At 37.5% G+C, this 16,855-nt stretch overlaps 1 protein-coding gene across 6 annotated transcripts in view; it reads left to right on the top strand.

Annotated features, from left to right (window-relative positions):
- Positions 1–16,855, top strand: part of LOC128031815 (EH domain-binding protein 1) — a 118,770-nt gene that overhangs the window by 9,961 nt on the left and 91,954 nt on the right. For all 6 annotated transcript variants that reach the window (XM_052620275.1, XM_052620270.1, XM_052620269.1 and 3 more), the window contains exons 3-5: positions 6,206–6,263; positions 7,022–7,117; positions 8,465–8,518. In XM_052620275.1, the coding sequence (XP_052476235.1) occupies positions 6,206–6,263; positions 7,022–7,117; positions 8,465–8,518 (208 nt within the window). The remainder of the gene's footprint in view (positions 1–6,205; positions 6,264–7,021; positions 7,118–8,464; positions 8,519–16,855) is intronic.

Raw genomic sequence — 16,855 nt, 5'->3', positions numbered from 1 at the left:
CTGAAACAAGGAATTTTAATAATAGATTATTATTTTATTGTCATGATGAAACTGAAGTTGTGATTAGGGCTGTCACTTTTGAGAAAAATCTAATTTGAACAGATATTGAATATCATGCAATGTATTCAAATATAATATCTTTTTTTTTTTAAACACCGTAGCCTAATGGAGATTCAATCACAAATGTATTAACAGTGAGTCAGAAACAGGACTATCTGGATTATAATTTTTTTTTTACTTGATGTTTGAAACAGCAAGTTATCAACTTAGAATATCAACTTAAATGAAATGCCACTATGCATATCCCACAACATTAGGCTAAATGAAAAAAAAAAGATTTAGAACAGGCACAAACAATAACGTAGCAACTTAAACAGCAGCAGGAGTAAGGCATATAGCCTAGCCTAATTAATTTCTTAATATTGTTTGCAAGAAACACCAGTCTATCAACTTGATCTGGATTAAGTTCGGCTCTCATTTTATTTACAATGTTCCTCCTCGGTGGAGAATACACGTTCGGAGCGCACAGACGTGCCTGGCTACAAGCTATCATTTGCTTGATTTGGTCATGGGCCTACGCTACAATACATCTAGAGTGCCCTCTACTAGATAAGATGGTAAAGAATAAAATAAAAAACAAACGGTCTAATCATAGACCGTAAAAAATGCGCTACACATGGCATTTTAAAAAATTTATATTTTATTTATAGTTCGATTAATGATATTTCAAGTCACGTTCGAATGCATATTCGAATATCGAATAAAAAGTGACAGCCCTAGTTGTGATGTACATCTGTATTGTGATGTACGTCCAAATGAAAATGTAGGGTGGGAACTCAATCCATTGGTTGTTGAATTGGATTTAAAGATGTGGGAGGCAGATCTGAATATAAACTAGGCCTGGGCGAAAAATCGATTGAATGAATTAATTTGATAAATAAGTAAATAGAATTTTTGTGAAATGGCGCATTTTTGGCTCCCCGGAGCTTCCGTAGCGTTAGTTTCACATGGCAGTATGGCAAGCAACAACAACAACATCATAGCACACACGAAACCGCAAGCGACAACATGGCTACCAGTGAGAGTTGGAAGTTTGTTCCCAAGAAAGGAATAAAATCATCTGTTGTTTGGAACTGGTATGGGTTTGCTGCGACAGACGTGGAGCAAGAGACCCCACACTGCCTAAAGCCCATCGCAATCAAAAGCAGCAGACACCAGCCGAATATGAAAATGGGGGTTACATTTGTCTTGCTTTTGATTAGGGCTGCTCCGATCACGATCGGCCGATCGTTAATGCGCATCTCATCATTAAAGCGGTTTTCTAATCAGCTGTAAATTCCCTCAGGTGCGTGATTTCACATCGAGCAGCTGTTACTACAAGGAGCCATAACTGAGAAGATGCGCAAATCCACTTTTTTCAGCGTTTATTTGCGCATCTTCTCAGTAAACAAACGGCTCTGTGTAGTAACAGCTGCTCGATGTGAAATCACGCACCTGATGGAATTAACCGCTGATTAGAGAACCGGCTTTACTGACGAGATGCGCATTAACGATCGGAACAGCCCTACTTTTGATTAAATAAAAGCAAAATTTGCTTTAAGTTGTCTGCTGTTTGTACTTATTGCTTTCCTTAAGTAGGGGGGAAAATAGAAAAAAAATCGGAAATCGAATTAAAAAAATAAATTTTATTTTTAGGCCATATCGCCCAGCCCTAATATAAACCTGCAATCGATTGTAAGAAAGGGGCGGAATTACGTTAAAAAAGTAAAAAAAAACAATCTGAAAGGTACAGGTTGTAGGACCTGCCACTAGAGGGCGCACTACCTAAACAATAACAATCGCGAGGTTTGATGACGCTAAGAAGGAGCGTGGATTGATGGGATTTGTTGTCTTCTACCCAACCACTGACGGCCATCCATCAGACGGAAAGATAATTCATGGATTTAACACGAGTTCAACGATTTGCGCAAGTAGATTACATAAAAAGTAAATTCAAAGACGCGATCAGACTATGGATCAGATGCATCCTTGCGTGGGTCATGAGACGCGATCCCCCACGTTTGCCATGTATGCCCTATAATACAAATCTTGTTGATCATTATAATAGCATACGTTTTTCTTTAAAGATACGAATCAAAACAACTCACCGGTTGAGTAAAACACAAGCAAGATCAGCATCTCTTTCTAGTTGAAGTTTGTCGTGAAGCTACATCCGCATTTGTCCACGACACTGTTGTCATGTGGTTTCTACGTCAGTAAAGGCGGTAACAAAGGGTAACTAACGCGACTGCACCGCCCCGTGTCACTGTTTAGGATGGGAATTTTCTCATGATTTACAAGTAGTTGAAAATATTAGAGATATTGTTAGTAATGAACTGGACAAAATATATAACACTGGCCTAGTGGTTTTTGGATATTTTACTGCAAATATCTTACAAATTGTACCTTTAAGTATAAAAATAAATCTGAAATTACCTTGAAGAAATGAAGTTGACTTTGAAAATGCTTTGGCATCCTGCAATGAAGTCAATAAGCCATAGTTACAATTCTCTGTTTTGAAGGGCATTTCTTGGTTGAACTGTTTCTTATAGGAGTACAGTGAATTTCATGATAATCAGTCAGACATTGCAAAAGCTTTCAATTTAGTAATATATATTTTAACTTGTGTACTAAAGACAATTTAAGACAAGTTTACTCTCTCTTACTTGATTCTAAAAAATTATTTAACAAAGGGTCAATAACCTTCTCATCTGCCACCTCTCTCTCTTAGCCGTATTGTGTGTTCCTGATCTCCCGTTACAGGCTCTTTAGTGTGTTCATCTTAATATCACTCTGTGCCATTAGCTGCACTCTCTTTGTCTTTCTCTTTTTGATTCAGATGTTAGAGATCAAATCAGAGGGGGATTTTGTGATTGACAGCATCACCGTGTGCATTCGTCACAAGTCTTCTTTCCTTTGTATTGATGGAGCTGTTCATAGCATTGAGTTGGTTGTGAAAATCTGAATTGTAATAATATTTTTGTCCATCCGTTCTGAGTCAGGATGTGGTTCAGTCTGTCCACTCCACTTCTCCTCTTGTGGCGAATCATCACTTCCTCTCCCTCCCTTTCCCTGTGGACAGAGGAACAGAGGCAGTAAGGTCACAGACTGTAGGAGCATCCCTGCATAAATGACTTTTTATAGACATGAATGATGCATAAATATTTTGAGAAAACACATTTCCCCAAATTCACTGTTAAATGTATCTTTACACCATCCCTTGTGGTTTACCTTAATTGTAGGGATGCACCGATCATGATTTTTCATGGCTGATTCTGATACCGATTTACGATTTGTTTTTTTGTTTTGTTTTTAAGCAAAGAACAAGAAAGAAGGACAGTATGCATAAACAAGATGATAAATCAAATTAAGTCGATCTAAGGTAAAATAAAATATCCTATACAGAGCTGACGTTTACTTCTGACTTTTCAAACGTGTATGCAAGTTCTACTTTCAGTTTTGTCACAGTTTAGTCTGTTTCGTTTCTCATCCAACACATGAGAAGTTGAGCTGAACATCCCTTCACTGTATCCGCTTGTGCAGGGCGCGGACCGGTACAGTACGCTCGCGCAGCATCAGTGAGCGCAGGAAAGGGGCTCTTATCTGTGCCTCAGACGTGAAGCTCTGCACTTCCAGTGCTGATCGGCTGCCCGTGTCCTGCGCACAGATTTCGAAATGCGTCCACACAAATGACATGATAGTGAATGATTACAATGTAGTCTGTGCACATGGGCGCATTTCCGGGAAAATCAGCCGAAAAAGACCAAAAACCGGCCGATCGCGTATTTTAAGCAAAACCCGTCCGGTTCTGATTTATGGCCGGTCAACCGGTGCATCCCTACTTAATTTAGCCAGAAACACAAGGCCTTAGTAAAGATTTGATTTTTATTTGTTCATCGGGCCGCTTAAATTCACTCAATCATTATAAGTAATAAACATTCTTAGTCAAACATTTAGACATCTACAGTTGTGCAATCTGTAAATTAGGACTAACACTTGATACATTCTGTTCACTGTTGACTCATTTCTTTTAAGAGCATTGCATGCTATGTTTGGAAGTCTTATACCGTTCTTGTTGTAATAAAAGTTGTGAACAAATACAAAGACTTAAATTCTCAGAGCTGGGTTTGAGAGTCTTGGCTTCATTGCTCACACCTCAGATGTTAACAGGATTCTAAAATCAAACACCTGCCATCATGAAAAAATGTCATAGTAGGGTCTTTGTAGAGAACGGTAGTTAAGATGGAGTTTGAAAGTGCAGTCAAAAGACTCTCTGGCTTTAGCAAGCAAAGAAAATCTAAATGTATCTACAGCTGCATGACCTGTAGCCACAAATTCGAGCTAAAACAACTGACCGACTTTAAGGATCTGTGTGGTAATGGGTCTGAGAAATGAACTGTACCCTAGGGAGCACAGAGTGCACATATGAAATATAAGAAATGAACCACGAAATGAGTTCCAGGTGTTGTTCGTTCTGTTTCTGGCTCAGTGTTGGTGGGAGTGCAGCAGGAAACAGATTGAGACAATAACTATACTCTGATGTAGTTCTGTTGAACATGTACTGCTTGTGTTTAGGTGTTCAGATAGGAGATTCAGTGATTGTGTGTCTGCGCTGGCATTGGCTTCGAGACAGAGCAAGTCTCTGGTTCTCTGACATATGCTGACTACCTGCATATTTTAGATATTGTTTTGTTCAATAAGTTAAGAGTGTGTATATCTAGGGAGCTCTGTGCTTACAGTTGTTTTCTCTCTATTTTTTTTGTCAAGTCAAAATAGTAGTAGCGCCTTATTAATTTTCTCCTTACAAGAATTTATTTCCTGTTTCTTTTTAAAACTATTTATACCTTATTAGTGTCATGTTTTATGTCAAATTATGTTTTACATTTTTTACTTGAATTAAAACTAATTTATTAGAATAATACACATTAATATATAATGATACATTGATACATATTATGTGACCGTACATGTTTTTCATGACTCTTTGATGAATAGGAAGTATTCAAAAGAACAGCAATTATTTGAAATGAAAAATATTTTATTTATGTGTCCTTGCCGAATAAGTTCTTTCAAAAAACACTGTGACCCATCCATGAGGAAACACAAAGCCATTATGTAAAACTTCGATAAGATCATGTGAAAAGAGATTGCAGCAGTGCATATCAACTAGCCTTGAGGAAACACACACGTCCAAGTAGGAATGGAAATAGAGAGGATAAAGAGAAAGAGTTTTGCTATTTCAGAGCGAGAGATGACTGAAAACAGATTGTTTTCAATGCTCCATGTCAAACACAGCTTGATGCTGTAGGGCAGGAGGGAATGTGTTCTACAAATATAGAGACACAATGGAGCATCTGTGCATGGTTTCTGTGATGCTCACTTTTTAAGACATTGTTTTAAATGCTCTATCATTGATGATTCCCCGCAGAAAATCCTTTTGGGGGAGCGCTGACGTTTCACTGTTCCTGGGAAACTGATCCGTAGAGTTATCTTTAATCCAGACACTCGGTAGGAGATGCCTTAGATGGCCATAGGTCAGCCTTTTGTCTGCTCTATCAAGTTTGGAATGGTTTAGACGAGTACTGTAATGTTTTTGAAAATGAGAGACCGACAGCACACATGCATAAACGCACACCTGTCAGACTGCGGTCAAGCCTCTTACTGCTGGTAATCCAATTCTAGATTGTGAGTCCTGGTTCCTGTGTGTGTGTTCTCTCTCTCAGCCGTGCTCCGATGTGCTGAAACCTTTTTCTTTTTCTATTCTAACAGTTTGTTTATCTTTAAACCTGTTGATCATCTGTGAGTGTGTATTGTGAGTGTTGAACTGTGGTGTATTTGTGCTTTAGTGTGAGGGATGGATTGAACTCTGTTAACACATTCATCTAAGTGCACTCCTCTGAAAAGCAGTGAGTTAGTTTGCTGTAGGGTTAGGCTGTGATATGGGTATGAATTGATTGATTTTGAGCTCTTTCTTGAAGGCTTGTCAGCATCTTTCTCTCGCCTTTCTCATCTGATCTTGTTCTCTGTTGGGCCACAAGTGATTTAGACTCACATTTACTGTAGCTTGTTCACAGCAGAAATGAAATCTGAAGGTCTTGTAGTGTTTCTTTAAGATTATGTGCTTGTTAAATACTTCATTAACGCTGTTTGCTAACGCTTTTTTTAGGCAACCGGACAAGCTAGTTGTTGTCTGGACACGCAGGAGCAGAAGGAAATCTTCCAAGGTGGGTAATATTCCTTTTTTTAATGCAGTTTCAAACAATGCCTTAAGTATGTTTATATGTTCAGTAACTAGTGGGTTTTTGCATAGTTGAGCTACAGTCTTAATATAAAATTTGATGGATTAAATACAGATCAGCTTTGGGAGCAGACACACAAAGCTGAAGACAATTGTAGCCCAGTTAGCTTTTATACATGTTGGACAATGTTGAGCTACAATTATATTATCTAGCTCTGTAAGTCTGATTTAACAAAACCAGACTAGTACGTTAAAAATAGTCTGACTGAACTGTTTATATGACATTTTAGTTTTAGTCCAATTGAAATCAAACTTTTAATTGTGCATATAAATGCACTTAACCATTGAGCTAATGATGTTAGCTGAGTTTCAGATGGCACAGTTTCTTCTTGTGCTGATATTGGCTTAAAAATGATACACGTCAACTTTAATGAATCATTAAAGCTTTATGTAACAACGCATCACACCAAATTCATGCAAAAAAAAAAAAAAAAAATGTTTTTGTCATTTTGCAGTTAACATGTCTAATTTAATTGTAGCGAAATGACTTACTGATAAGTCTTGAAAAATTGGGGTAAGAAAAATATATTTAATTCCTACTGGACAACAAGACCAGTTCTAAAATATATATATATATATATATATATATATATATATATATATATATATATATATAGCTGTTTGTTTTTATGCATCTATTATAATGATTTTATGTATCATCTAATGTATTTTTTTTGTTTACAGTGTCACAGCTGGCAGCCTGGCATCAAGAACCCCTATAGAGGAGTGGTGGTGTGGCCTGTTCCAGAGAACATCGAGATCACTGTCACACTATTTAAGGTAAGCACATGGACTTTTACACACACACACACACACACACACACAAATTAAAAACACTGTTTCAGCTGGGGCCAAGTAGGCCTAGACGTTATTTGGGCCGGTTGTAGCAGTTGTCTTTTTCCCAGAAGCAGATTGGTCAGGATCTGCAGGTCTGCTGGTGTCTAGACGTCCTGATTCCACTCTAATTTAACTGCCACAGTCCAAATTTTAACCCCCTTCTCAAGTGTGCGGACAGCAGAAACTGACACGGCAGCAGGAAGTCTGTGCCCGGTGTTTTAGTCTTTTTGAGATGCCAGTCAGCAGATTTTACAACAAGCACGAGAGAAGTGAGACCTTACATCCTCAATTGTCAGACCCAGGTGCAGCCATAGAGGAAGTACATCTATTAGACACAAAGAGAGAGAGAAGTTTGTAGATCCGAGGCTCCACGTTGAATTCGGAATTTTAAATATATTATTATATAACTTATATTAAGCATACATATGTATGGTGGTATGTACAGTTTATTAATATACTTAAGTATGCATAAACAAATGTATGTGTGTACACACACACACACACACACTTTATATAAATATTTTCATATACACACACATCACATTATGCAAGTTATGAGCTAGCGCTGACAGGCTGACCTGGTGTTGAATATCTGCTAACAGTCTCCACATTGTGTTTACATAGGTCACACACACAAAGTGCTTGTCCAAGCTTTTTCCTTATCAGCCCTGTCCTCCCAAACCACACTAACACACACTGATCAGTGTGATGTACAACTACATCTCCCAGAGTTCATTGCAGTAGGTCAATTTGGCATTCAGGAGTTCATGATTCATGAATGTTTTATTTGTGCACCGCCAACCTTGCGGTCATCTTACCGTGATAGATCCAGAACAGCACGTCAGCTGAACTGTATGTATTTGCATCCTCATATACATATTTAACTGACTAATAAACCTGATTCAACTTTAAAATAGGCTCACAACATAGATCAGTATAACAAGAATGTATGACTTGTATGAGACAGATGGATCGCTTTCTCTGTGACCTATTGCACTGCAGTTGGTCATTATATTACTGATGTATCCAGATGAAGCTTTGGGAAAGTCATTTATGGAAATATCTCTACATCCTTTGTATGTTTTGCATTTTATTTCCCTCAAGAAACGCAGATCTTGCTTTGATCTCAATTTTTGATCAGTAAATGGAGATTGATTTGATCTATTGAGTTGCTTTCTCCCAATATCTCTGCTACAAAAGACACAAAAAAAAGGCTTCATTCTGAGACTTCTTTAATGAGCCTCATCTCAGGTCAAATGCCATCTAATTCATTTACACATTGTTTTTCAGGATCCCCACGCAGAGGAGTTTGAAGACAAAGAGTGGACCTTTGTCATTGAAAATGTGAGTGCTTTTCTTACTCTCTTGTGTAGTTTTGCTATGTACTGTACTGTATGTGCAGCCTGACACCTAGTGCTCAAATAGAGAAATCACACTAATGTATAGATTCAGAGAGCCAGGATGAAGAATAACTGTGTGGCACTTCATGCATGTTGTTCACTCATAGTTGTTGTCGTGTCTTAGATTAAAAGCAGGTTTTTTTTTTTCAGAGCCAGAACTAGCCTATTCTGAGCAAAACAGAATTTTAATACAAATACGAATGCTTCAACTGGCTTTTGGCTTCTAGAAAATTGCCAGCTGTTTTGCTCTCGTAATGCATTGTTTTTTGGAAATGTTTTTCATGATGCTGATTTGTGTCTTGGATGCTTTTAGATTTCCCTCTGATGTTTCACAAGATAGCTGTTGTAGATCTTTGCAGTGCGATTGGCAGTTCAGTAGACTTTTCTGAGCTGTGTTTTGGGGTTTCCTTTGCTGTAGAAGAATGTTGTAATCTAAAAAATATACTGGTGACTGTTTTTGTTTTTATGTTCATCCATTGTCAATCCCCTCCAGTTTCAATATAGCTTTGTTTAAATCACCCACTGTTACATGTTCAGAAATAGCATAATAATTAGTTACACCACCCCTCAAAATTTTGGGATCAGTGACTGTTTTCTTTAATAATTCTTTAATACTAGAATGATTTCTTAAGTATCATGTGACATTGAAGCCTGGAGTAATGATCATCACAGCAATACATTTAATTTTAAAATATTTTAATGTAGTATTGCTATCTCAAAATGTTACTGTTTTGCGGTATCTTTGAGACTTTGAAAAACATTTTTACTTATTGCAGACTGATCATTTTATTATCATTTGTTTTTTTTAAAATAGTTATTCAGTATATACTTTGCACTACACTAGTTTTGGATCCTGAACATGATATCTTTCTGTGTCTCTGGAGAGAGGCTGTTTGGATCCACAAACATGAGCATCAGCTAAGACAAGGCTGTCCTATCCATCTGTCTGCTCAGCACACATGCACAAAAACATCAACGGACAATAATATACTCCCATCACATGACCATTGTCAATGTCTCTGCTGGCAAACACTAATACTTGTCTTAATGAGAGAATGATCAACTTTTATAATCATTCAAGATGTCTTAATCAGCATAAACACAGATCTAGTTCTGTGTGTGTGATGACTATATTTGTTGTGTGAGATTAATAGATGAATGGTATTCCTTTGTGTTTGGGTTCCATGTATGCAGATTGAGAGTGGTTGAGGGAAGAATGAGAACATGAAGCATAAGATCTGAATTCCTCTTGTCCATACACACCTCACTAATAACAGACTGATCAAAGACACGCCTGTCATCTGACACCAGCAATGAGATGAGAAGAGATCCACACACACCAGGTTCCCACAAACTTACAAACACTCCCACAGACACACACTAACTTGCATAGTTTTTTTCCTAGTTAATAAATTTCGGGCATGTTCATTAATTTTAGTTAGGGGTGTAACGGTATGCAAACATGATGCTTCTGTACATACCTCGGTTTTGATGACACTGTTCAGTATTCTTTTGTTACAGCGAGGTGGGGGTGGGGGGGACTTTTATTTTTACTTAAACAGTAGTTTACTAAACAAACTTGCTCTTTCTTTAAATAAATTCAATTATAATTAAAATGAACCTCAGCTTATGCTCTTAACTAAAGTACTTTTACGTTAGTATAAGGGTAACTAGAGAGGCCAAACTTAAATTTAATTGCTATTAGGGGTGTAATGGTATGTGTATTCGTACCAGACCGTTTCGGTACAGGGCTTTCGGTACGGTGCACGTGTGTGCCGAATGACCGGATGCAGTATTTTGTGTGCGGAACATAGGTACATTTTCGTATTTCCAAACGAACATATTAAGTGGCGGAAGTCTCCGCGTTCAGCGCAAATCCCGCCCTGCATTTGATTCTAAGGCCGATGACACACTGGCTGCGTGGCGTGAGCGTGAGGTTTCTGCTGCATGTAAGTTGCGTGACGGCGGCTTCACGTTTTCTGTGTCTTTACACACCAGAATCATGACTGATGCGGCGCTGGTGCGCTGCTGTTACTGTAGGTGACATAGAGGGAGGCCGCAGAGGCACCGACAGACCAGGATCTTGTCTTAATGACAACAATATCTATACTTCATGTTAAGCATAAATATGAAGCCTACTGATAAAGGACACCGTCAACAGTATTGACGGCAAAATAGACTGTTTGACAGGTGCAATATGCCAGTGTGTTTACCGGCCTAAGGTTTTCAAATGGCATCACGCGAGTGTAAACATCACTACAACTAGGAAAAAAACTATTGTAATTCAAACGCAGCTCCCATCAGCATTTAAACAGACCTTTGCTCTTAATTCCGATCGGTCCAATGCAATAACGAAATCTGAGCAGGTCTAAAAACTGAAACTGTTGATGCTGCACTTTACACTTTGGAAAAGTCATATATATATTTTAAATATGAACAGGCCTACAAGCTGGGATTAGTAATGCTGCACTGTAATCATAGTTATTAATTTATATTTTTTATTATATTTTATCATATGATATTGGTTTGAGACTGAGAGTATTTTATTTAGTGGAGAACTTTGCAGCAGTATTTTATTTCTTATTTTTTTTTAAATTTGTTAAAATGTAAAAATTAACCGAACCGTGACTTTAAAACCGAGGTACGTACCGAACCGTGGTTTTTGCGTACCGTTACACCCCTAATTGCTATTTATTTTTAAATATAATAATCAACACTCAACTTAAAAAAACTGTAGTGTCGTTTGAACTGAGGCGTTTATACAGCCACGATCTGTTGCGCCAAAACTACAGTTATTGTGTGAATTTTCCGCCTGGACATTATTTGAAAGATGAGACTTTGTTTTGTATCAAAAGTAAAACTATATTAAAGTTCTACTCATGTGTACCGTCCCGAACCGAAACACCTGTAGGCTGCCAAAACATTTTGAGCATTGACAATCAGAAAATATATATATATATATATTCTCTACACACTGGATGATTCTGCCCTGTGCTCCTGTCTGCTGGGAGAAACTGTGAGGAAAACAGAAGAAAGAATGAGAGGGGGATAGAAAGAGGAGTATAAAGGCAGGAGAGGAGAATATAGCATTCCAAGAGAGATCGACATCAAAGCTCCTTGAGCTGCCCTATTTGGCACCACAATTCTCTGTGTATTTGTGTGTGTCTAAGAGAGAAGAGGGACAGTCTTTCCAGCCATTTTTTTAGGCTTTATTCCTCATATCAGAGTTTTGTGTTCTGTTTCACTCTGGGTTTAAACCTGCAGAGTTGTGTCTGTAGTTTGTTTCTGTCGTTCTGCATTTGTGGAAATTGTTGTTTTCCATTTGTTTTCATGTTACTTATCAAAACTTCAGAGTAGCGAAGAATGTAGTCTTATCCTGATTCCTGGACTAATTTGTGATGTTTCCTTTAAGGTGCACAAGCTGAAAAATGTCTAATGGAAAAGCAGAGTTGTACAAGGAATGTTCCAAAATTCCGTTATAATTTACTGTGAACTGTTGCTGTATGGAAAAGTATCGAAGATTCCTCCAATTTTCATTTTGGAATAGAGAAAAATGTAATAATTTCGGAACCATAAATTTTGGATGAACAATTTTTTTGCTCATTTCCTCTTCCAGCCACTAGAGAGCAGCATGTGACTGACCACAAATAGATTATGTTCACAGGTCCTGGATTAGATACAAGTAAAGGAATAAAAGGAAAAATGAAACAAAATGAAGAAAACATACATTCTAAGATAAAAGAGGAAAACATGTTTGTTGAAGCAGAATGATTCACTTCCTGTTGATCTAACAGTGATAAGCTTCTTTTACCCTTGTCTGCAGTTTCCTTTTAACCTTCAAGTCAGATCCTTCAGGGTTGTGCCACTACTAAACAAGGACACAATTTTGCATGTTTTGTGTTAAGAGTAAGAGAAATTAGCCAAATTCCAGACCAATTTTTGCTTCTGCTCTCATTCCATCATTATTTGTTTATTCTTTTCTATCTCTCTCACTCCTTTTATGTTGAACTGCTGCCTTTTGTGGACTTCGTCCAAAACATTTAAAGCCATTTCCACCTCAGTTCTCCACTGCCCAGGGGTCCTGCGTCAGGAGCACATTACGTGGGCTACTGGTCCACAAGCTGCCCCCTGGTCCCGCACTTCTCTGGAGACCACACAGAATAATTCAGCCACCCAGCCAGGCATGCTGAGCAAAGCTGGTGTGGAGAATGAAATGGAAAAGTTTATGTGTCTCTCTCTCGGGATTAATCTGAACTGAATATAACTGGCTCTCAACTTTTATTGCTATGTGTAATTTTGTCAGATCAGAGCCTCAGACACACATGGATTTCACTTTAAATGGGATATTAACCTGTGCGCTCTTACAGAGGATTTCAGTGATTATTCTTTTATTTTAAGTGAATGTGTGTCCTTTTAGTGTGTTCAGGAAGGTCTGTAGTTTAAGTTTGAGTAGGATTTTTATTTTGGTCAAATCCAGGATTGCATCGACATTTGTTTTCATGTTCTGTTAATTTAATTTTTTTCTATTTTTATCATTTATGATGGTTTTTGGAAATGTTTTCAGTGTATCCAAGTAAAAACTATTTTAGGTTACTGTGTCTTCAGCTAACAAGTTTGCTAATCAACTTCACATCTTGAACAGAAAAGTATGATTTTGACAGTTTTCCAGGATTAAGTGGCTGTTACTCAATACCAACGTTCTTCTGGACCTTTAAAGAAAGTCTGCTGGTTTCTTGTTGATGCTGAGTAAAACAAAATGTGTTTATGCAACATGAACAACCTACAGTGACACTGAGAGCATTAGGTACAGATATTGATCTACCATTTCATGGTATGTGTGTATATATACAGAAAACTGTGTGTGTGTATGCTCGGAGAGCTCTAAAAGTTTAAGAGGAGATAAGCAAGTCGTATTTTCAGTGTTTTATATTTTTTACTCTGTTCAAAAGTGGGGTGGTTAGTAAGGTTTCATGTTTTTGAAAGGAGTCTCACGAAGATGGCATTTATTTGATCAAAAGTACAGTAAAAGTAATGTTGTTAACACTTATTATAATTCTAATATTAGTTTTCTATTTTAAAATGTCTTCAGTGTCACATGATCCTAGAGAAATTGTTTTCATCTGATTTGGTGCTTAATATTTTTTTTTAATATTAAATAAAATCATACTGCCCTCAAACTGAACGATAGTGTATATAATAATGCAAGTGACGTGAATGCTATAATTTCTTTAAATAATTATTTCATTAATTTTTAAATGTTTATGGCTGGTAAATGTTTTCAGTTCACTGGGCATCGGCAGTTGTGGGAGTTCATTTTGGAGTCTGTGTGTGTGTGTTTGACAGCCAGATTAACAGGATTCCTAACAGGGTTGGAGATCAGATGTAAGGCAAGGTCACAGTCGACTCTTAAGCCCACCTCACTCATATACACAAGCAAAGATATTCAAAACAGAAACACTCTTTGTTTTCCCCTCTACTGTGAGATGGAAGCAGGAATAAACTTGCACGTGTTAATCTGTTTCTCAATTCTGAGGTCACACGGCTGCACACAGATTCTCTCAGGACACTGTGTGTGTGTGTGTGTGTGTGTGTGTGGTCTGCTGCATTTCTTCATTTCATTGTAGCATCAGATCAGCACACACACACACACTTCTCTTCAGCGTTCATGTTATATCACACGTTCGTGTTCTTTGTCCATTTTTCCTTAAATTTTTTAAAGATTGTTGTCCATCCTTCCTCACCTGCCGGCCTTCACATTTATTTATTTGATCTCCCTCCATTCTGCGTCTGTCCTTCCCTCTCTATCTCTCTCACCGCATCTTGGCCATATTTATTTTTCTTTTTCTTCTTAAGATGGTGCCTGCTGATGGAGACAGATCTTTGTGGCTCTGAAAAATATTCCGCAAAGCCAAATATTTATCCACAAGCTTGACCCAGGTGTTCCCCCTCTCTTTTTCTCCAGATTGCAATCTCAGATTGCTCTCACAATACCATCCACAAAGTTACATATTAATTTTGTAGTTCATGTCAGATATCAGTCCTATTAGATTTAATGATATGGATACTGTAAACTTGATCTCCTTATCTCTCTTTGCATACTTTCAAAATGTAATCTACTGTTTTAGGGCTAAAGCACTGGAGTGTTTCCAAAATCTGCAACTCCTGGCCGTTGAATGTTTCCGTTGATGCAGTTTGAAAAAAAAGTGTGATTTTTTTTTTTTTTTTTTTTTTTTAAAGCTTTTGCTGTTAACGGGACTCATGCACCCACACAGTTCTGACCCCTCTGTTTTTATTAGTTTTTTTAGCAATACTTCATCTGTCTGTTTTTGTTGTGTTTTGCTTTGATGGTTTTGGTTTTGGTTTATGGAAAATGAACGACAAGCATGATAGAGCGAGTTAGAGATGTGGAACAATCGCACTGTTGTTCACTTTCAGAAATACCTACCTGAAACACAAACATACAGCGCTCATCCAGAATCTTGTTTGGACATCTGAAAATGGAAAAATAGGATTAGTGAAAGGAAAAAAACAGAAGAAGAGAAAACCTGTAATCATTCACGTATTCTGAAATGGCGTAAAATGAAAATATGCATGTCACATTAATAGCTTTTTTTTTGTATTTGTTGAATACACACCATTTAAAAGTTTTGGAATATCTAAGATTTTTTTTTTAAAGAAATGAATGCTTTTATTCAGCAAAGATGAATTAACTTCATCAAAATGGCCAGTAAAGGCTTGCATTGTTACAAAAATTATTTCTGTTTCAAAAAATGCTATTATGTTGTTCAAGGAATCCTGAAAAAGAAGCATCCCAGTTTCTAATTTTTTTTTTTTTTTTTTTAAGTTTACAGCAATTAATAAAAATAAATGTTTCTGGCACCAAATCAGCATCAGAATGATTTCTGAATAATCAAGTTACACTGAAGACTGGAGCAATGGCTGCTGAAAATTCAGCTTTGCTACCAAATGAATAAATTCAAATATAGAACACTTATTTAAAATCCTAATAATATTTTGCGATATTATTGTTTTTAGATACTTCGATAAAAGTACTTGGATAAAAAACTTTGAGAAAATCTTACTGAACTCAGTTTTGAACAGTAGTGTATATGTAAGGAAGGAAAGGAGGGATGACGTCTGTTTAATTAACTGTCTGTTTGAGCATAATTTGATTCAGGCAGGTACTCCGTTAAGTGTCTTCTGTTACTTAAACTCTTTTTAAAACCATAGACTCTGCGTGATGGATTAAACCTATTATGTCAGTCTTAAACGGCTTAAACCCCGAGCCAACACACATGCATCCCTCAAAGCCTGTGAGACGACACTGTCATAGAACCTGCTTTACGACAGCATTATTAAAGAGCCTGAATGTTGTGTGATGAACAAAACCAAAGTCCCTTTATGTCAATTCACTCGGCAGTCCATATTGTGATTTTTCTCCCATCCATTTTTCATCTCCTAAATTGTCAGTGAGATATCCAATAAGAACTTAGCTGGTCATGATGAAGCAGTAAGAGTCACTGGCTTTAGTGTTGTGGCAGTTGGCTCTCTGGCATTTGCACACATCTCTATAATTCCCCTTATCGGCTCTAAAATAGTGTTATCCAGTGGCTAGTTCATGGACTAAAGTCTGCAAGTGCAACACCTAAAATAACCGATTATGATGGATTTCTTCTGTCAAACAGGGTTACTGTCCGCTGTCTCAGAAGACACACTCACACACACTCAGCGTTTTTCCACCCAGCACTGATAACTGTCTCCTTTATACCAGTGATGGACTCACTGAGCATTCATTTAGGTTAGTGCTGTCGATATAATTACAGCTGTGTGTGTGTGTGTGTGTGTGTGTGGTCATGTGCGGTGGAAACTGATGAGCTGGCACCTTTAAAAATGGCATGTTGGGTGTTAATCCAATAAATCTGTCTCTCTGGTGTGTGTATGTGTGCTTACCTGTCTCTCTGATGTACACTGTGTGTGTGCCGGAGTGCTGCAGTGTTGAAGGTGTTTATGGAGCAGTATTTTTTTTTGGAAGACAGTTAATAACTGAGAGGATGGAAGAGGGATGGACAGGGCAAAAGCAAAAAAAAAAAACATACGTATTTTCCTTGGTTTTTGGAATAAGCTGTGAGACTTTATAATGTGGCCCTTTAAAAAAAAATGTGTTGCGTGTGAGCACAGTAGGCTTTAATGAGTATACATTTATTGTGATATTACTTCATTTCCGTGTCAATCCATGTTCATTTTTACCACGAACAATGCGCTGTCACTTTAATTCAGTGCG

This window comes from Carassius gibelio, chromosome A17 (genome assembly GCF_023724105.1).
Source record: "Carassius gibelio isolate Cgi1373 ecotype wild population from Czech Republic chromosome A17, carGib1.2-hapl.c, whole genome shotgun sequence".
Lineage (NCBI taxonomy): Eukaryota > Metazoa > Chordata > Actinopteri > Cypriniformes > Cyprinidae > Carassius > Carassius gibelio.
This window is presented reverse-complemented; position numbering and strand designations above follow the sequence as displayed.